Source organism: Taeniopygia guttata, chromosome 8 (genome assembly GCF_048771995.1).
Source record: "Taeniopygia guttata chromosome 8, bTaeGut7.mat, whole genome shotgun sequence".
NCBI classification, from domain to species: domain Eukaryota; kingdom Metazoa; phylum Chordata; class Aves; order Passeriformes; family Estrildidae; genus Taeniopygia; species Taeniopygia guttata.
This window is the reverse complement of record NC_133033.1, coordinates 5,871,203-5,893,874: the sequence shown is the minus strand read 5'-3', so window position 1 is coordinate 5,893,874 and position 22,672 is coordinate 5,871,203. Positions and strand designations below refer to the sequence as shown.

General features: G+C 40.7%; 1 protein-coding gene and 1 long non-coding RNA gene across 3 annotated transcripts in view; one reads left to right on the top strand and one right to left on the bottom strand.

Moving 5' to 3' along the window:
• LOC121470337 (uncharacterized) overlaps nt 1–12,671 on the top strand; it is a 31,524-nt gene extending 18,853 nt beyond the window's left edge. The window contains exon 3 of the long non-coding RNA XR_005981163.2: nt 12,032–12,671. This is a non-coding gene — a long non-coding RNA (uncharacterized lncRNA). The remainder of the gene's footprint in view (nt 1–12,031) is intronic.
• The window catches only part of RAB3B (RAB3B, member RAS oncogene family), a 49,803-nt gene that overhangs the window by 17,168 nt on the left and 9,963 nt on the right, over nt 1–22,672 (bottom strand). For both annotated transcript variants that reach the window (XM_030279296.4, XM_012575300.5), the window contains one exon: nt 22,158–22,385. In XM_030279296.4, the coding sequence (XP_030135156.1) occupies nt 22,158–22,385 (228 nt within the window). The remainder of the gene's footprint in view (nt 1–22,157; nt 22,386–22,672) is intronic.

Below are 22,672 nucleotides of genomic sequence, written 5' to 3'. Positions count from 1 at the left end.
ATCTTACTTCAGTGGAGTTTGAAATACATTTTCTAAATGCTAGAATTAACAATAACATAGATTCCTCTCATGTGTTTTTGTTTGACAGAAATGTGCAAGTACTCTTAAAGGCAATGTAAGAAATAGATTTGATATATTGGTGACATGTTTAAATTCACAACAAATGTTAAAAAAAATCAAATGGAATTTGAAACTCTCCAAGTAAACCCACATCTCTGCTAAGAATATAAAGGAAGACTTTCAGCTAAAGAACAGCTATTTTGGAATAGTCCTAAGCATCTTAAAATAGCAGCTTAGAATTTAAGTGCTTTGTCAGCCACAACAGTACATCCGTGATGATGCTCAGTAATAGCACAAGACAAAGAAAATAATCTTCTACCATTTACCGTGATGTTTTCTATTACAACCACACAGATAAGATGTTAAAAGAGAAATTTTGTAGTGCAGCAGCTGCAGGTGGCTCCCAAGGCAGCCCAGCAAACACCACAGGGCAGAAGTGGTTACAGCTGATGCATTTCTAGGTGTGAGGTTCTTTTGAGCACTGTTTTAAGTTCACCCACCCTTGTGGTGATGCTCCTTTCTCTTTTGCATTTGGAGAAAAAGCCATGAGCAAATACTCCTCAATACACATGTGATGTTTTGCTGTTTCTACTGTGTTATTTTTATTGATCAATTCATTGCCACCTCCCTGCTCTTGCTAAGCCCCAAACTGCCTTTGGCCAGTGGATACATCAAGGGCCCGAGTGGCTCAAACCTTCCTGATGGAAAGCACATCTTTACGTTCACCTTTTCAGAAAGACAGAGGAAAATGACAGCAGATTTCCCAGCTGAAGAAAACGTGGTGTTGGCATTATAAAAAGCAATATGCTGCTCCATGCCTCCAGGTTCACCTGTCCCCAGCCATGCACACCAGTGGGACTTTGGTCAGGCTCTCAAACACAGCCTGCTGCTTTTACTTAATAGGACCACTCAGTTCAGCCCAAATTTGGGGACTGATATAAAATAAGTCCTGAAGAATTGTAAAGTCCTGTCTGCATCCAGTGACCTCAGCAAAGAATCTTGCATATGCAGGGGTCCTGACTTCTCTCAAATGAGACTAAATGTCTAGATAAGATGAACACAAGACACAGCTTTTTCCATGTGGTCTGTTTCTCAAAGCACAGACCTCAGCCCAAGGAAAGGAGTCTGTAAAAAAGCTGTTAATGACAACTCCAAACTGTCTTATTTAATGCTAATAAAAAGCCTATAAGCAACAGAGACAGCATGAGATCATATTTGCACAGAACACTAAATGTGTGCAAAGCTGTACACATCTACAAAAATACGGGGGCATCAGTCTTCATTATATTCTAGCAATTTTATACTAATATAGCTTCATAAAATAGGGAAACTGTACAGCACTACCCCAAGCAAGCAAAGGTCTATCAACCAATCTGTAATTGAAGCAATCATAGTATCAAGCACAATACAAGCACAAGTTCTTGCATTATGCTGCTTCTTAAATCACCCAGGCCCTCTGCCAGCAGAAAACTGAAATCAGACTCTCTGGACCTCTGGCTCAGTTCAGCAAAGGGGGCTAAACTACACTCCATTACCTCGCACTTCTGGAAACACTTCCCAGCTTAGGAATGAATTAGTAGTGTTATACTGGGAAAAACACACAATGCAATATTTATCAAATGAAAGCAGCCACCCTAGCAAGCAGTAACCTCTGGGCAGACTGTGCTCTGCTTTCATGTGCAGCTGAATGATGTGTCTGGAGAAAGTGCAACAAGTTTGGGCAACACACATTATTTACTGTGACAGAGATAAAGAAAGGGCTCTTAGGACTTGTTTTTTGTCCCACCCCTGCCCAAATCACTTCTCTGGACTGAAAGGGTGCAAAAGCAAACTTTGGAGCAAAGCATAAGCACAATTAGATGTGCCAGTGAGCAAAAGACATGTTCACTAAAGGGGACATCACTTCAGCAACAGCATAACGGCTTCAAAACATTATGAAACTACAATTAAATTAATTGCACTTTCTGCCTGCTGCTATTTTACATTAAAGAATTGTAACTCAACAAAATTTTGGAGGCTTCGGAGCAGCAGGGGAAGCTTTCTTGTTGGCTGTCTGGAGCTTACCCTAATGCTTTATCCCAAGATTCAGGCACTGGCAATATCTGCCCATTCTGCAGAAGAGAGTGATTCCTGGTCCTTCAGTGAGCAGTTGCTGTTTCACTGCTATGCTCATATCACAAACACCACCATTAGAACAACAGAGTTCAGAAAACAAAATGTATCCCCATTTAAAGCACTAATAAAATTAATACAAAGAACTGAAAGGAAAAAACAAGTCTCTCTGTATAAGGCACCAAGACCTACTTTCTCCATCTATTTTTCCCAATGGAAATAATTTCCCTTGACCACAGCTTTACTTTACATCTTCTGAGCCAGCTGAAAAATAATGAAAGCCACAATAATATCCAAAACTGTTTAGATGTGTTCTTTTACTAGTTCTTCATATGGAGCCTGGAGGGGAAATCAAAGATTTCATCCCTGTCCTACCAGGACAAACTGAGAGCTCCCATAATTCCCAACCTCAGCCAGGCCTTTTTAGCAAACTGTGTGATAACATTAGAGCTCAACTCTTGCCAACACCTCCAGCTGAGAGAAGGGAATCCTAAACTCTAATCCTCAACAAGAAGTCTTTGCAACTTTTAAACAGCTCTTTCTGCCAGTCTTCCTGATGCTTAGTGACTAAAAGTTTCCTGGATTCTAGTTATCCTCATTAAGTAGGGCAAAAGTAAATATGCAGCAAAGTTTTCATCCATGTTATATGCTCTTCCTGGAGTCAAACAGTCAGGCAATAAGTATTAGATAATAAAGAATAAACATTCTGTTCTAATCTCGTAGTGTCCTTCCACATCACTAATGATACATCAAATCACTCTGCATTCATTAGGGCAGTTACATCAACAGGCAGCAAATATTATATAAAAACTCCTAGATAAGAACAGGCAACATGTTTACCTCCTTTTAATCAGTGAGCAGTGGAGCTGCAGTCTCTCTCCTGAAATGAGATGTAAACATAACCAACCTGCACACATGCCCCCTCTTTCAAAACAGCTTATTGACACGAGCTGCAGGAACCACCTCGCATCCGCACTTGCTTCAGTGCCACATCCATGCTCTGCTCTTCAGAAAGGGGAGAGGCAGCATTTTTGTGTGGAAAGAAGAAAAACAGCAAGTATTCGAGGTGCACCTGGCAAACAAAGAGGGCAATCTCTGTGCCCATGAAAGAAAATGGGATGGATGAAACTAGAAATAGACTGGGACTTTCCTGGAGGGGATGGGATCTGTCACTTCAGGGAAGGAGACATCTTGTCATGGTTGAGGAATAACGGACAAACTGAAATGAGCCAAAAGAAGAGCAAAAAAAAGATGTTGGGAAAGCTGGCTCATCATAAACTGTTGGAAAGATGAGCTGTATTTTGGTGAGTTAAGTACAATAATCATCCCAGGATGTTACAAGGCTTATTTCAAAAAAGGCAAAACAAGCAGCTTCCTTGGGCAGGAGACAGGTCTGTTCATCTGTGACAGAGATCAGCAGGTCTTCAGGCAGTTTCTCCTTCAAGCTTGAATGATTCTCTAAATCTGCAATTCCCAAGGTACTCAGAATCTGCAGATGATAAAGTGATATTATCCTTGCCATACTCAGTAAAAACCAAAGAACTGGCTGATCTCACTAGGTCTAGGACTTGTATCCATTTCACTATGCAAAATTTTAAAAGGGAGGGGGGAAAACACCTCAATTAGTTATTTTGGCAATCATAGACCTCTGCATCTGCTAGTGGATTGGGTTTTTTTTTGGTTGTTGGGGTTTTTGCTTGGTTGGTTTTTACATCATTGTGTAGAGTTTCTTTTGTCACTTTCAGAGGTTTGGCCAAACTCAGCAGCCACAAAATAATGACAAAATCTGGTAAAGCTTAAGGCATTCAAAGACAAAGATGCATTTGATTCATGCATCTAAGACACTCAGGTCAGGATTTGATGCTGTGTGACAGAGGTTTCTAGCATGCAGCAGTATCCTCCTCTTGGAGCTTTTCCATTTGTCACCTTGCAACATAATCCAAATGTAATGGTACTGGTAATGCAGATTTAGTGCACAGACTGCACTGAGAACTATATTCATACTCTGAAAAAACAGAGTTGTCACCACCTCTATATCCACGTGGTTACTGAAATTTTGCAGATATATTCAGATTCCAGGAGGAATTGATGAAAATACAATTAATGAAAAAATCTAATGAAAAGAGAAACCGAATCATAGGCTTCATATTGTGTCCCAATTAGACTCTGCTTAGGTCAGAATTCTAAGGTGCTAACAGGATTGTTAAAACAAAGAAAGCGAATAACTGAAGGAAAAAAATCAACTAGGCACAGTAGTAAATATACTTTTCATTAGCATCCTTGTTTTGCTGAAGGGATCACAAGGTTTCAAATAGCAGTATATAACAGCAGAGAGTTTGCAAACACATAGTTGCAATAAAAGGGAAAACAAGAAATTGAGAAAGAATGTGCTACATTAACTTGATACTGCCAGTGTAAACAGTTTTACAATCTTGTAAAAAGATTAGGATCACAAGTTACCAGGATACTATTGTTCCTTCCAGCTTTGTGTTTTCAACACAAAATTGAATACTTTAACACAGACCTGTACTTTCCCTGCTGCAAACTCATTCATCCTGCTGTGTGGGAAGCTGCAATAAACCAGCACAGGACTTTTCAGAATTTCTTTGTTCACAGGAGTCACCAGCTTGTTATTCATAATTCATTATAGTTCCCACAATTTGAAAGTGAAATAATTTCTGGGCAGAGTTTTCCAATGTAACTTCAGAAAGAGCATCTGATCCAGATTTTGCTCCCAGGTATGCTGCTGTATGAGTTGAGGTTTTTTGGGGTTGTCTGAGCTCAGCTGAGATTAGCAGCTGATTTTCCATTTCTTCACTTGCTCAACAGTGCCAAACCCTGCCAGTCACAGAGCAGGCTCCTGTCACTGCAGATGGACAGTGCTGGAGGGGCAGCTCACCACAGGCTGCTAAAGCAGGGGAGACAAGGGCACATGCCAAGGCCTTTTAGGAGTCCTGCTGAGTCTTTGTGAGAACATTTCTCTTCACTGACCTTTGACCAGCAAGGATTTTCCTCCCAATTACACAAATATCTCCCACCTCCATGGATTACTTCTGTCCCACTTCCAGTGCCATGGATCTTCTTCTATTCCAGCTGTCCTTGCAGAGAAGAGCTGAATTTTTGGGGCATGTGAGAAACAGGAATCTATAGACACAGTATGACAAAGCCATTTCAGAACTAGTTAGTGTTCCTCTTAAGGAATGAAGAGTTGATATAGAAGAGAAAAAGGTAAAGGAAAAAAAAAAAGAAAAAGAAAAGCCAGCCTGGAGGTAGCTACTCATTTATACTGAAATACAGATTGGAGGTATTACATTGAAATACAGATTGTTTTGGCCACAAAAAAATAGGTTTCACTGAATCATATATAGAGTATAGTTCATTTGCCTTTACTGCCCATCTGGTTACCCACCTGAATGAAGACAGGTGTTACTGACAAGCTATGCTTTCCAAATATCATATACAAACTGCCTCATGGACACACAAGGCTGTCATCTGCTACATCCAGGAGGAGATACCGCCCTGCTGCTTGACAGGAGCAGATTAAATACCAGCAAACCTCTTCCTGATCTTAGCAACTGCGCTCACATCCCATGAACTGCTCCTGCAAACATACAGCCAAAGCAGAAAAGCCAGGTTGTGTTGTTGTGTACCCAAGGAGAACACCCCAGCTAGGAACAGAGCAACATGTCATATGTCAGTGGGACTTTCTGCTTCTCAGGGGTGCCATCTCCTCCTCTCACACATCACAGTGCCTAAAGGTGAGAGAACTCCAGAGTCCCAAAGCAGCCTCACTGTCAGTACTGCCAGCTGTGCTGCCAACAGTGCAACAAGCACTGTGATCACCTTGGAGCTGCTCTGGGACAAAGCAACTGCAGCTCTGACATTTGTGGGCTTATCTTACCTGCGAATTTCTTCTCCCTGAGCAGTAGTTTTGTGCCTACGCAGAAGGTTTGGCCCCACTGCGGAACCTTAGAGCAGGGAGAAAAGAAGCAGAGCTCCCCTCCTCCAACCCAGGTTTAACACAGGAGGCTCCTGTTTACTTAAAGAAATGTTATTTATATGGCTCACCTTGGTAGCTGCACAGAGGCAGTGTGGTTCCTCAAGTCCTGTGTGAGAAACGTCATGCAGAGATGGTTGTAAAGCATCCCACTCTTTTCCTCTCCTGCAGCAGCTGTGTCCATAGTGATTATTTGCATAAGTCACTCACATCAGTTGCTATCAATTACTATGTGGTGGATTATCATTTAATGTTCTTGTATAAATAAGATTTTATTCCTCCTTGATGAAGTGGGTATTTTTGGCTAGGTGGAAATTATTCTGGGACTTAGCTATCAATCATGTCTGGAGAAGAGCAATGGAGCTGGGGAAGGAGCACAAGTGAGGAGCAGTTGAGGGAGCTGGGAATGTTCAGCCTGGAGAAAAGGAGACTCAGGAGGACCTTGTCACTCTCCACAACTCCCTAAAAGGAGGTGCAGCCAGGTGGGGATCAGGCTCTGTTCCCTGCTAAAAAGTGACAGAACAAGGGAAAATGGCTTCAAGTTGCACAAGCAGAGGTTTAAATTAGATATTAAGAAAAATTTTCTTCACTAGAGGGTGGTAAGGCACTGGAACAGGCTGTCCACAGAAGTGGTGGAGTCATCACCCCAGGAGGTATTTAAAAGACAAGTGGATGTGGCTCCTGAGGATACAGGTTAGTGGTGGGCTTGGCAGTGCTGGGTAAACAGCTGGACTCCATCTTGGAGGTCTTTTCCAACCTAAACAATTCCATGATTCTAACTCTCCCATAAGGAGAGCAACTGACTTGCTATGACTCGGCTTCATTTACTGACCCCTTGAAAATATTTTTATTTCAATCCATATTCATAAGGGTAGAACAACCAGCTCCACTGTCTTAAGTTGTATATTTAGAGTGATGCATGTTTGTTCAGCATTTGCAGGACCCCAATCTACATAAGTTGATATGATTTTTTGAGAGTGCAGGAGGGATAAATACATCAAGGAAGGTGTTCTGCTTCTTTTCAAAGAGCAGCATTTCATACCTTGGCTGGTTTATATCCACACAAAACAACAGCAAGGCTTCCTACCTACAACTGAGTGCTCACAAGTATTTAGCCTGAGGTTTGAGATGTTGCATCCAATAATCCACCTTCTCTGAAAATCCTCCACTATGATATTACGGTTTTGCTCCCTAAGCAACATGTACACAAAACATCTAAACTGAACAGGCTCCAGTAAATTGAAAACTAACAAACCAATTTCAAAGACATTGGTCTGAACTGGTCTCCTACACCTCACACACCTCTAGTCAACAACATCCATCTGAAACTTTTTAGATTCACCTCCTGATCCACAGCAAAAGTTCTCCTGAAAAACGGCTTGAGGTTTTTTACAGCTACCAGTATTGCCCAGTTCCTAATGCAAAAACGACACCTGTTCCACCTAAATATATTCAATCAGTCCTAATTTGTACTGACAGAAAAATGTGTTGTCAAGCTGCAATGAGAATAATGTGTCTCCTCCTGTTCACCACAGAGTAACCACTGAGAAAAATTTCAAAATAGACAACATTTTTTCCCCTACTTTTTATGCATATGATACAAACATGTATCAGCTGTGCTAGAAATTGAAACAATCTTTTAGACATGCTGGATTGTTTCTCATTAGCATATCCTCATGCCAGTAATCAAAATCAATCAACTCAAATCAAATTAGTTCTCCATGTGTTCGGTTAAAATGCATACCATATGCTGGCTGAAATGTATACCAAAGCAAGACTGTGCAGCTGTAGGAATCTTATTTCTGCAGTTCCATTTCACAGCAATATTAGGACAATTTCCATTAAAACACCAACATTTAACTGTTTTCAACCTGCCTTGTGTAGCTCCAAAGGAGCAATTAACTGACTTGTTGCAATTAGTCACTAGTGATGCATCACAATACCTGCTGTCTCTGTGGGGTTCAGTCACAGGTTAAAGGAAGAGCTTAGTCTCTGATCAAACAGGACCTCTGAGAAATCACAATTCACCAGGCATACCCAGAGGCTCAGCTGTGGTACCATTTGCAGGATTTATATGATGGTATTTTGAGTCATCACTTACTCCACCTAGTTAAACATCTGGCTGCTGTCAAATTGTCAAAGTATGCCGAGCTGGAATGCACCTGCTTACAATACCAACTATTTCTTAACATCATTGGTATTGCAGGAATGCTTAGGAGCCTTCATCATGAAGCCACCACTGAGAGGTGACCCAGGCTGGCCAAGCAGCACCTCTGCAGCCACTGCTGCGTTTTGCTGTGCATGGGGGGCAGGAGCAAGCACCAAGGGGCTGCAGGAGCCACCACCCCAGTCAGCACAGGGCTGCCTCCTCCCCACTAGATCACCTACTCTGCACACCAGGAGGCACTGGGTGGGCAGCCCTTCAGAGCCCTGTGTTTGGGTTTTATCCCACAGTTTAGCTGCAGAACCAATATCAAGTGTCAGATACACACCCTCAGCATGCTCAGCATCCTGAGGCACCAGGTCAGAGCTGAACCACCTCTCTTCAATGCACCCAGTCCTCAGCCTCCCTGCCACAGCTGCTCACAGAAACAGCTGTAGTGGACTCTCTGAAGCTGGCTTGGAAGTGGACACATAGCCTGTTTTTATATTAAATGCATTACAGTTATTTTAACAGCCCTGTTCTAGTCTGATTCAAACAGCAGGAAACCTTAGCTTGCCTCTCCACTCTCCTTACTAGAAGCCTCAATTTGTACTTGATGAGATGACTTGTTTTTCTCTCAGCTGATCACTGTCATATGCCTAACCAAATGTGTCAAGCAAAGTATTAGAGGGGATTCATAAATGCTAAACCTCTAAGAGGCTTAGGAGTGAGAAACATAATTGAGTGTCACTGCTGGAGGCAGAAGAGTTGTTTAGGAATTCTGATAAGCATCAATTCAGCAGATATTAATTTTTATGCTGGTTAATCAGAAACAGGAAGCTTCAGGAAATAGAAATGCTTCTCTGTCTCTATACTCATTCACCATGGGGTAGAGGAACCACCATAGGGTAAAGAAATCACCACACCAGCTCAGATTAGCAGCTGAAGTGTTTCAGCATCCTGTCCTGAACAGTACAAGCTGCTGATCTAAACAGTGATCAGAAATGGATGTTTCTGCAATAGATACAAAATTGCAGAAGTATAATTTTATAAAACTTTACGTAAGTAACATAACAGGGGAAACACTTTCCTAACTTAGAAGCCAATCTCCAATAAATCAGCTTGTGGTGGACTACCTTTGCATTACCAAAATATTCCTATAACTGAAATACTAAAACCTCTCTTCCTCCTCCATGCAGGATCAGGCAAATTCAATTCCCCAGACCCTTTTTTATCCCTCACAGACTCTCAAGTCAAAACTTTTCCTTAACCCTATAGGTGTAATTTAAAAGGGCCTCATCCCTCACAGGTCCCTTCCTCTGATGAAATTGTACACTGACTTCCAGATGATCTCTGATCATTTTTGGTCAAAAGCCTTAGAATTCTACTGTCAGCACATACCTCAGACGTGTTATCTCCTATTGCAGTGGCTGATACCTATCACTGCCTACTTCTTCCTTTCAGTGGTGACCAAGGAGTTATGGCAGAGAAATACTGCAAATTGGTAAGGTTAAGGTTTGGTCTCCCTTCCAGAAGGAGCCTGTGACTGAAGCCTGAGCCCTCAGACAGATCCACTCTGGTGTCCCCTGAGCTGGCAGCAGCACTAATCCCAGGGGCTGCTCTCTGTTATTTCTATTCCCAGAACAGTGTGCACACTCTTCAAGAGCCAGAACTTCTTCCCCTGCACTCTCCTCAGCATCAAAGCAAAAGCACATTTTGCACCAAGTACCCAGCTAGACAGTCCCACTTCATTACTTTCCTGCTGAGCTCTTGCTGGCTACCTGCAGGTAAATCCAGCCTGTATTTAATCTCTAAACTTGAAGGGATATTTCTTGTTTATTTTCATACTGGCCTTGACTGCAATATTTCATATCCAGGTACCTGCTGTGCCCCCAGTCTGAAAACTGACTTCTCACAGAAATGTGTCAAAAGTTCTGCACAGAATCAGGAAGACACCTGAGCACAGCAATACAGATACCTGGTGGAGGCATTTCCTCTGCTGCCCTGATCCAGTTAACCAGCAATCACATTACCTTGCTCCTTCAATACCTCTGGGCTCACTTCAATTCACTTTGGTCTCTCTGAACCTGGCACTATTGTATCTGCTGCTGTAAGATCCTCTCCAAAAGACAGCTTGATTTGAAAAAGGGCTAAACATCTTTAACTCCTATTTCATCACTGGAAACATACTTTTGGTCAAAACACATCTAGAGTCAGAGTGATCACTGCAGCACTAATAATTAACAATTGGATGCAGGCTTCCAGTGAACCATCTGAATGGAGGGAGGATAAAGTAGTCAACAAGTACATCAGTTATCTGTCAATTTTGAACTGCTGCACTCATTAAAGGCAAAACATGCACACACACAAAAACATTCTGCACTGATAAGCTAGCAACAAATAACTTCCCTGTAGTTTCCACAAAATAAGCATCCCTTTCCTTTAGTCATTTCTTGCACTCTCCTCACTGCACCTATAGGAACCTTCAATAGCACCATCAAATCAATATGGATATGCAATCTGCATGCATTTAACTTCAAAAACATATTACTAACAGCTTTCTACAAGATAAATGTTTCATGTTATCAAAACAATTCATAAGACATATTGACTTTCATGACTCCTTGCTACTTTCAAAATTCTGTTCTCTGCCAGAGACAATCAAGAAAAATCTCTAAATAGGCTCATCACAGCCTTCTGTTCATTACAAAACCCCATACTTTGCAATGTCACTTTGAAGGACGAATTCTGCAGAAGTAGAGCTGGAAAACTGAATTATATTACAAGCTTAAAAAGCAAAAAGCATGCTGCCATTCATTTTAGTCACTTCCAAGCAATTTTGCTTGAATCTGCTGAAGGCAAGTTTCAGCATAAAATATGAAAGCTCAAGATCATCTAGTTACTAAGATGAATGCCTGTTAAGTCTTCAGTTGGGACTATCGCCTTCATTTATAAAAACACAATTTCTCCTCCAACAACAGAATTAGCATAAGTGTGCTTACAGTCCTGCTCACAGGATCTGCCAGCCATATCTTTCTTATTTCTATCTGAGATTGACGTCAGCAGCATTCACAACCTTTTGAGAACTCATTCTCCAGTTTCTACTTAAGTTGATGTCTCAGAGCATTTATATGACTCACAAAATTTGCTGTTTGCAGCTTCAGGGCACAAAGATGGAAAGAAATCCAAAGGGAGAAAAAAAAAAGATTGCATTTAGTGTAGTAAAATAATAGTAAGGAGGAAGAGACAGGTAAAATATAGTCAGGTGCTATTTTTGGCAATGGTTGTTTAGTAAAGGAAGCACAATTTTGCCTTTCATTACTCAATAAAACAAAGAAACACAATTTTCTGTTCCATTCATTACTCAGAGTGAATGAAGAGATCAATTATAAGAGCAAAGCTAAACTTACAGGGTTTTATAGCTCCCTGTGGGAGCTGAGTGACACTTTGGGACTGCTCAAGCCAAGAACCAAGGCACCAAGACTCCCAAGAGAGGACACTTCTTTACACAGGACACACTCCTGACTCTGGAAAAGAGCTTCTCTGGGGTCAGAAGGCCCTGCTAGAAATTGCTCCAATTCAAATTCAAAGGGCTGCTTGTGTTGGGCAGAACTGTAAAACTCAGGAAGAGCTCATTTTTTAGGAGTAGGAAGTAATCACCAATACCAGTACAGATTTCATTCCTGAAAACCCCTGACCCTTCCTCTGCACACACACAGGTGCTCCACATCCTCTGGATGGAGGGAAGACCAATTAATTTGGGGAGCTGGAATCCTGACTGCACCTCACAGGGAGACAAGTACTGGAAAAGCTTCCATTCTCTCAGGTGAGGGATTCTAGTTCTAAACCTGGGTCTCTTAGCTCCTTCTCAGTGAAAAAATGAACTATCCCTCCTGTTCTGAAGAGAGAACAATAGTTATATGAATCTCTCAAGCCCTGACACACTGACAAAATACTAATCTCATTGTTATTAATCAAGAATTTAATAGATGAGATCTTAAAATTAATATGTCTTGGGAATCTTTTCATTTAAAAAATGAAGATCCAATGAGTCACAGCTGCAAAAGTCACTCAGCATCTCCCTTTGAGAGATTATTTTGAACAAGTACTTTATTGAGCAGACAGATTTTAGCAGAACACAGCAGACTCAACTGTGGCATGAGGGCAATTAAGCCTTTATAAATTTTTTTTTAATATCTGTAAAATAAGTAGACAAGAAGTGAAAGATCTCCTACTTCTCCTATTTCCTGATAACAGTCCCAGAGTAGTTAGCAAATCTGATAATCTGTATTTCTTCTCAGTTTCTTTCACAAAAAAAATATAGTAAGAAAAGAAATCAATGCTACAATTTTTCTTGGCTATATATTACATAGGCTATAGCTTAAAAAAAAACAAAAAGGAGAGAAAAGATAAAGAGGGCTGTTGTATGGATTCTGACATTATGACCAACTCAACAAATATCACCTCTTCTCTGCCTTTGTATTAGGTGTTAAAAAGCAATTTGGTTTTGTATTTGGTTTCTGGTTGGGTTGCTGAGTTGTTTTTTTAATCATCAAACTGACTGCACTGTCTCTCATAGCTATAGGGTAATACAACATTACTTGGATGATGTATTCTCAGGCAGAATAAATAGCTGCCATAACAGGGACTTGAAAACTCTGAAGATTCCAGCTGGAGTAAAACGGATGCACATGTTTGATACTTTCAGGACCAGAGTGAATAAACACCTTGCACACAGATAATGGAAAATAAAGTTATTCATTTCCTTCTGTTTGAGCACTGGGGGTTTGTAAATGCTAAGGCAGGTGGCTACTTTGCCATCACTTAGCAACATCAGGTTTTGACACACAACTGCTTCCTGGTCTCCCAGCCAGGTGGGCAAGGGAGGATTCCCAAAGCCCCTGCTGCAGATGGGAGAACTGACAAATCACTCTGAGCTGAGGCTGCACTGATGCAAAGGTGCTGCTGTGTCCAACGTTCAGCCATATTCTGCAAGTTCCACTCACTCAGGCGGAATTTCATGTTAAAGCAATAAATATCCTGTAGACCAAGACCACTTCCAGATTCAGGTGAAAGATTACTGAAATCATAGTTTTCCCATGACAATGGTGTATTTTTACTGAATTTGTTCTCTTTAGATTTCTTGCAGTCTCTTGAACATTAAGTAGCTCCTATACATATTTATGGCAGAATTTTAGCAGAAAAACTGAAGTAATTTCAAACATTTCCAAGACCTCAGAACAATGGCCAGAACTTTGAACATGCTACTATGGCATGTGCAACTCAGAAGAGTAGAAAGTACACACAAAATCTGCACTTTATGCAGATTCTTCCCTTGCAAGAGTTTGATTTTCCCTAAAATCATTAACCAGTGCAAGTGGAAAGAAATTATTAATCTTCTGCTTCCAATTCCCCAAAAATTCAAGAGGGAGTAAGCGGTTCTCACAGATTTACCTCATTTAATATCTTTGCAGTAGTGATTCTTCCTGCATGCTATTTTCAAGATGAAGGGCATTCTTCTAAAAGAGAAGATAATTTTTAGCTAGGATAAGGCACCTTAAACAGGTATGGATTTGCAGCAGTTACATAATTATACTACAGCAGTCAGAATGATAATCAGTGCAGAAATACTGCTCATCTGAAGCTCTGAGTTCCCATAATCAGCCAAACCATTCAAGTACCTTCTGTGCTTCACTCTCACACTTAGGAACACAACCTAGGGAGGGGTTTGGTGAGGAAGGGTGTATAATAAGAGGCTGAAGAACTTTGCCAAATGCAAAGCCCCTTCCACATCTCAGGAAGCCCAGACACCAATCACTCCCAGGAGGGCTGGAATCTACCTGGAGTTCACAAAGACTGACACTTCTGCAACAGCAATTCCACCTCTCCAGCCCTCCTGGGATTGCTGCTCAGGGCCACTCCTTGCTGCTTGCAAGCCAGCATTTATAGCACTGCTCTTTGGTGCTGTTTTCCACTGTAATTAATGTATTCATTACAGGCACTGTGGTTTTTCTTGCCATGGTCCTACTTCAGTTCTGCACAAGTTTTGTCCCAGTTTTTACTGCACTCACTTGCTCCCTTTAGGACACATCAGCACTGCACAGTGGAGTTATCTGCACACGCCCTCACCTGCCAGAGGCAGGACTCCAGAGGTGGAGGAGCCACAGCAGAGTCAGCTGAAGCTGTGCTTTAGCTAAGCCAGCCTTGCTGCAAGCCCCATCATGCTGCACTGAGCACAACCTTCCTTCAGACAACTTCACCTCAGTGTCTCACCACACTGCTCTCACAGCACTGGTGGTTCTACAACCCAGTGAGGGCCAGGAGAGAGTAACAGATGCATAGAAGTTATTATGGTACATCATTCCACTCTTGTACATGAAAGACTTGAAAAAATGTATTTCTTAATTACCATTGTTTGGTGCAACTTTCCGGTGTTATTATTCCATGTAATTAAGTGATGCACCTGTGTGCATCAGAGTATTTCTTCTGTAAAAAGCAAACAAGAATTCCTCACTTTTCCCCAGCTCTACTTGCTCACTCTTAGGCACAACTCCGTGATTTTAAATGTTATGACGGTAGTCTGCAAAAACTCGCCTTGCAGTAAGTGCAAAAGTGCTTACAAAGGTGCTCTCTAACCTTTTCAAGAGCAAGCCAGAGTGCACAACACAAAGAGGAAACAATTGGAAAAGTAGCTCAGCCTTACAGAAATGTGTACAGCTTGAGGTTAAACCGCAGAGCAAGAAAACAATTTAGCACTAGGTGGTAATTCCAATGAAAACACATTTTTTAGAGTTAAAAATCCAAAACACACTTGATGGGAGTTATTTCTCTTTCTTCCCTCAATAAAAAAGACTTGCATTCCTTGGTAAAGGACTTCACCTGGACTTATCAAAGCTGACTCATGCCAGGCTACCACAATTTGGCACTTGGAGCACTTGCTTCCTTTCAGAACTGGGCAGGCTTGGTGCCCGCTGGCAGCCAGCAGAGCAGGATGCAGTTACCATGGCACTGGAACACGCAGCAGCTTCACAACTGCCAGGCGGCAGCGCCGACCCAGGGACGCACCGAGGGGAAGCAGCAGGTGAACCTTTGAATAAGCACATGCAAAAGCAAAAACAGCAGTAGGGTGAGTGTTCTGCCTCGTAAACATCCTATGCACAGGGCCCCTGCATGTTCTGTTTTATTGCTCTGGCTGTAAGGAAGGCGGAGGGACAGTAAAACCTGGTAGCACCAGGAGCATCTGTGCAAACACAGATCCACAGCCGCAGCTCTCTCGCCGTGACTTTACCCTCTAGCGCTGCTGCAGATGTCTGGATGAGTTTGTCAGAAAGACAAACCAGCCAGAATCTGGCTGAGAAAATACCACCATCGAGCCTTCTTTGAGTAATACACAAAGTTCAATCACTTGAGTCATATATCACATGAAGGTACTTCAGTTAATGAAGCACAGCAGCTCATAATACAGTGTTTATCTGCTGCACTTACACCTGCTCCCCTCAAGTTTCAAACACTCCTGCCACCTCCTGTTTCAGACTCTAACACAAATTAGTAGTGAAGCAGTGACTATCTGATTAGCACAGAAATTGATGCAAACCAGAACTGGCAATACTAGAGGAATTTTCAAACAAGATGCAAGTGCACAACAGAAGCACAGGATGCCATGCGTGAGCTGAGCAGGACACTTGGGACTGGCAGCTCCATTTGGATGTAGGAACATCTTGGCCATGCTGCAAACCCAGACTGTGGCAGAAGCAGAGGAGGATACACTGGGATGCTTAGGCTACACTTTTGGGCTGCAGTGGAGTGACCCCCGGCCATAAAATGCAAGGTGCTAAGCTGCTATTGGAAGATACACCTTATCCCAAACAGGATTTATGTTTCCTACTTTGTCACTCTCATTAGTATTTGCTGGACAGCCAGAACAGCTCACCAGAAATCTGGGTTCAGATCAGTGTCACCTGGTAAACATTACACTGCTCTGCAGATGGGAGAACCTAACCAGCAAACCATAGGCCTCCCAGTTCTCCACACTTCAGGAATATGCTGGTTTTTTGTCCAGTTTCTGGTACTTCCCAAAATGTTTCCTTCTGTCTGCAGAATCCAATGCCTCCAAAGCAACAGAACACAGAAAATTAGTGCTTATCTCTGGGAGCTCAGTTCACGCTGTTTAATGAATCAGATGATGTTGAACAGCTGGACAACAGAAAATAAATCACAAAGTACATGCTGCTCAATTTCGAGTTACTCCAGCTCTGCTATAGGGTACAATTTCTCACACCTGATAAACATTTTTAGGGCTTTGGATTCCCTTTTTTAGTTCTAAAATCAGCCATTCAGGTACTCAAGTGTTGCATAAACATGACACTGCAACAGACAACACAATGCACGAAAGTTATAAATGTGAGTAAGCACAGCAGTTGTATTTTCTCATCTGACCAAATGTGACACAGTGTAAGTACATGCTCACTTGAGACAAACACTATGAGAACTCATAAATTCCACCCACTATGTTATCTCATAACTGATCACAGTGCCACGCAGCATATTTAAATATAGAATATACACAGTCATTATGCAGAAGATAAAATTGTGAAAGAAAATTATAATAAGGGTGATTCTGATGAGACAAGGAAAACAGGAAAGGGTTTTGAGGCATGTAAGTCTCAGACCTTATACAAAATTACTACAAAATATCTATTCTGAATTTCTGGTAAAAAAGCATTAAATGCAAAACACTGGGAGGACAGCAATTCATTTGTCCTCTCAAAGCTTAACTGCCTCACCTCATCAAGGAAATCATTTCCCTTGAAATTTCCCATGCACAGCTTTTCCTCTACTGGACAAACAGTCAGCATTGGTCCATTTTCTGTAGGAAAGGTCCAGACCTTTGAACTACCGACAGCTCTTTATCAACAAACACACACTCAACACTGCCCCTGGATACAGCCTGGAACCTCTGAACACAACATGTTTCATTTTACTGAAATGTACAAAACAAAGCCTCCAAGGACCCAGTAACTGCAAAGATGGAGCACAAAGAGAGATACTACACCTGCAGTGAGAACAAATCCAGCACTGTCAGCAGGGATAACTGCAGTGGTATCAGAGCTTAGACTAAAGTTGAATTTGGCCTTCACTGCAATGCAGAGTTATAATGAGATAACAATGAGATTGAGGTGATTAACTATAAACAGAAATAAACCCTCCATGTCAACTGTTTGACTGCAAACACAGCAATGCCCTGCTCAGCAAGCTTAGGCTGTTCAATAAATTCAATAGTGAGTGGGTAACTGACCCATCAGCCAGTTTGTCTTATTTGTCAAGTTTTTGTTTCTCTCCTTTGTATCACCCTCACAACTCTAATCTTAAAGCCCATTCAAAGTGGCATGAGCACCAAGTTCTTCTCAAAGCAGAAGTATTATTACTTGAGATATAACCAAGACCTTGGAATTGAATTACAGACACTCTTACTGCATCTCTACTCCAGTCAAATATTTTGCATTGTATTTTAGCATGAGAAGCAGTGCTTTACATCAACTCACTCACAATGATTTTCATTCCTGGGACCCAGTAAGTCCTTAATGCTGCAAATAAAACGTAATCCTTGACTCCTTTACAAAGATCAACCTGATCTTTTCACTATCATGAATTTCTCCATTTTAGTTCTTCATCTAAACAGCAAATCAGAGGATTTCACAACAACTGTGAGTCTGTAAAACCAGAATCAGGTCCATTAGTGCTCTAGAGACACCCATCACTATTACATCTATACATTTAATTACTGAACCTCATTATCTCTTTTTTTTAGAAACAAGTTTTGTGCAAGCATACAAACCTGAAGTCAGTGCTTGCAAGGAACTTAGCAAAACCATGACAGGAATAGGATGCCTTGGGAATAGATTACTCTCTCATCTGAAATGCATAATTAGCTTCTGGTTAAGTGTGCAATTAACATTAAAATTTACAATCAAATATGATGGTGTTATAATTTTACCTCCTGTAACTGAAAAAAAAAAACAAAACTCAGTTGCCAGTGTTACTGCTTTGAATCCCTTCCCTAAGAGGCAAGCTGCACAAGATGATCTTGTCATCCAGACAATGCCTGATACAAAAAGCTTTTAAAAACACTGAGTATTTGCCTTCTGGACAGCTACACAGCAGGGGGGGTATTTTGGTTTACACTTTTCTGTTTTGTAGTGGTAACTGCCACTCAATATAATTAGCAGTTTTCATATTTCTGTTTTTAAAGATCCAAAAAACCCAGAGCAATGTTGCTTTGTGCCCTCTCCCCAGCTGTGCCTGAGAGCTGTAACACGTGCTTCAGACATCCACTAAACTTAATCTCACACCCCAACAGGTTTCAGCAGCAAAACCACTGAGACATTTTTATTAATGAGAAGGAAAAACCTTCATCCTAGCAGTTTAATTCTGATAAACAGCTCCTTAAAAGAAAACCCTTACTGCAGTCTAAATATGCTGCCTCTGTCTGAGCATCACAGTCTTTCTGCCTTTTAACCTGAAGTTAAATGTAATCTCTGTTGCTTTTTGCAGGCAGGGGTTGAAAGTAGCTTCAACTGTAACATCACCTGCCAAATCCTGTATTTAGCTATGTTTATTATTAATCACATCAATGTTGAGAGTCTTTTGTGTAATGTGCTGCATGAAAATATAATGGAAATGTAATCAAATTCCTCACACAAAGTATGTATTGGGTGGTGTGCAAGTGTTTGGGGCTGAACTCTGCCAGTGATTTTCTATCAGTTAATTTATGTGACTGTGCATGTAATGAACTCAGACTGGGCCAGCATAAAGGGCCAGAGGCTGCCCCTCAGCAGTGATGCCACATTGCTCAGGAGTTCTGCTGTCGTTTTCACCACCATTATTCTTCACCAGCAATAGACACACAAATGCACAGAAGGGAGAAAAAGAAATCTCACCTTGCTCCTACCTAAAACTGAAATCACTTTTATTCATTCACTCTGCTTCCATCTGGATCTGGACAAAGTGGCCCTCTCTAGCTGCTAGGCAACCTGAACTCTGCATTAAGTATTAACTGTTTGCATTTGCTAAGAATATAATAATGTTACCTTTGAGATTTATTTATAATAAAAAAACATACCTAGCTGAGAATATAATAGTTTTCCTCCAGTAAACAGTAATTAGCAACTCTGGGAATACAAAATTGGTCAAGAAATGCAGAGAGATATTATAAATTGGCTCCTTACAACCCAATCATAAGGAAAATGCTTTATATAAAAGTATTATTACAGATGGCAGTGACATAAAAAAACCTAATTCAAGAATTGCATTTATGCAGATATGTAAATATCTATATAATATATTAATATATTTATGCAATAAATTGTTTAAATTAGATATTAAATTACTAAGCCTCATCCAACTACAAAACAAACATTCTCAAGAAAGCTAATTTATTCCATTAACACAACACCACCATTCCTAAATAAGACAGAAAGCAGTTGAAATTAAAACACAGTCAACTGATCTTGGAGCTCTTTAAAGAAAGGGAAAAAAAGCCAACAAAACATTATTTCATAAACCCCTCTCTGAACCATTCTTCTGTTTCCATATGCAGCAGTAGTGCTGTTATTCTACCTTAAAAACATCATTAATATCTCTGCTACGTCCTGTTCCTCTCAAGCTAAAGAGATATTCCTTTCAAGTCTTTTCAAAGCAGATCATTTCCCAGACTGCTTAGTCACAAGCACAACTGATTATTAAAATATCAATTTGGGTGATTGAGGTGTTAATGTCAACAAAGCAAGAGGCCCACCAATGACACCAAAATCAAACAGAGGAGCACTCTCTTCTGCTCATTCCATGTGACAGCTTGTCAAATCCTCATTCACAAAATACAGACTTCCTCAAACTCAGCACCAACACAAATGCAAGATCTCTGGCTTTAAAATACTCATCAACTTCTGCTGGGGAAACAAAACCAGGAGTCAGACCAGAGAGACATTTACTGACACAGCTGGCAGTCTTTACGTGCAGCTGCTCGGCCCCTGAAGCAATGTGAATTTTCCTGAGCTTTAAGACAACACAAGAATTTGGGTCCTGCACCCAAATTCTGTTCTGTTCAACACAGGCAACAGGCAGTGTAAACAAAGTCCTACTGATCATGGATGTCTCTGGATCACAGCACAGCAGTAATAACCTCCCTCTCACCTGAGACCTGCAGAACACAAACCAGGGTTATTTGGCACAGCCCTTGAGCACCTCCAGTCTGTCACAGCTCCACAAGCACCCCTGAACTGTAAAAACTCTGGGTCTGTGGAGAAGAGAACATCAAAGGTTCCTAGAAGTGATTTTCTCTGGATTTTAGAAAAATATTTGAAGTGGTTAAGTCAAACACTTGTACCTTCTTCTTCACTTAATTTCATATTAAACCTGATTCAGATAAGGCTTAATGCCAAGTTTAGAGGGAGCATAATTGAAAAAAAAAAAAAGAAAGTCAACATAACTAGAAAATTGTAAGTCAGAGCAAAGGGTTCAATAGAGCCACAGAGTAAGCCCCACACTCCCAGAAACTCAATAGCAGCTGTAAATATTTTTTTTTTTGGTATGAAACTATTTCTTCCTACACATAAGAACCCATAGTTTTGGTACTCTAATGGACTCCACTATTACTTCATGTACCCTGGAGAACACATTGAAATGACAAATATAATCTCAGGACAGGCAGGAGACAAACAAGTTCAAATACTGTAGTTTTAATAGAGGCACATAGTGGTTTTGTTAAGGTCCTTGTATCATGACTCATGTCAGGGATCCATGCAAAAAGAGAACAGAACAGAAGTTACTCTGGAAACTGTCCAACACTTAGGTATACCTTTAATTAAAAATAAATATTAACTCAACAGTGTTGTTGGTAACTCAAATATTACAGGTCCAATGGATTGTACCCTCTGAGGAATTCACCTGACATCTCTTTTCATAAGAAGTTTAAGGTTAATAAAGCCCTTTTTGTCCCAAAGCCCTTTAACAGATTTAATTAAGATTATTGCTTAATTCACTTTAATCATAGTATCTTTGAAAAATCTCTAATATTTTATGGTGCCTTCTGTCTTGCTTTTACACTGCTTCTTGGAAAATTTCACACTCCAAAATTCAGAAAGACCAACTAAATGGAATCATCTTTAGGTGATTATAGGGCCTGAAGTAAAACCATTTTTATGGCCAAAACCCTAAATTAAATCAATCAATTTCATATCAGGTGACCTACCTTAGTTTCAATGTCAGGATTTTACAACATGAAAAGGATCTTTTATTAAAGAATTTGTTTTACATTGTACCCAGCAACACAGAAATAAAATTAATCATGTAGTTTTAGTACAAAAAAAAGCACCTCATTTTAGATTCTCACTATTCAAGATCACCACAGTAAACAAAAAACCCAGCTGTGATTATGTAATTTGACATTTAAATGCAATTATTAAAGAATTGCCAATCGGGTGTATGTAGATCAATTACAAGATGAAGCTCTTAGATGGAGCAGAAATTGGGTAGAAATGTGTTGCTGGACAGGTACGTGAGCTGCAGGAAGATACAAGTGTCTTATGTAGAGGCCATAAAATTATAGTATGAATTGTATGTAGAGTTCACCCAAATGTAGAGCAGCTGCTTAGACCACATCAGGACCCTCACCAGCTGAGTGAGACAGTAACAGAAGAGACCTCCCTCAGTTTACTGCAGAGACACACAGAACTTATGAACAACCAAAATCTACACCCATCCAAAACTCCACTTCCAAACAAGCCATGTTTTACCATCAGAGCTTTGCTGGGATTAATACAAAGCATCTTTGAAAATGCTGGCACTTACCCAAATCTGCAGCTTCACCCTCTTGTCATTCCTGTAAACTGTTTTCACCTTGAAGTCGATTCCCACTGTGCTCACAAATGCTGGAGTGAAGGTGTCGTCAGCATATCTGAAGAGGAAGGACGTTTTACCTACACTGCTGTTGCCAATGATCAGGAGCTTGAACATGTAATCAAAATTTTGGTCTGAAGAATCTTTCTGCCTGAATCTGGCATCTGTTACTGAAGCCATCTAAGAAAATGACAAACATGGGAAAAGAACAGATTTAAGAGCAGTTCAGCATTTGTTTTCTTTAACTGTGTACCATATGTTTAGGTTATCTCTCCACTTTCTAATGTCATAACCACTATATCTGCTGACTAAAGAGGAGCCCACTTTGAAATCTTCTTTTAAATCCTAGCTTTAATCCTGTTTAGTGTTCACTCGTGCTGGTAAGACTTCCAAACCCAAGAAATACACCTGTTGCACTGCTTTGTGTTTAACAGAGTAACAGATGGCTACTGCAGATTGTTCAAATA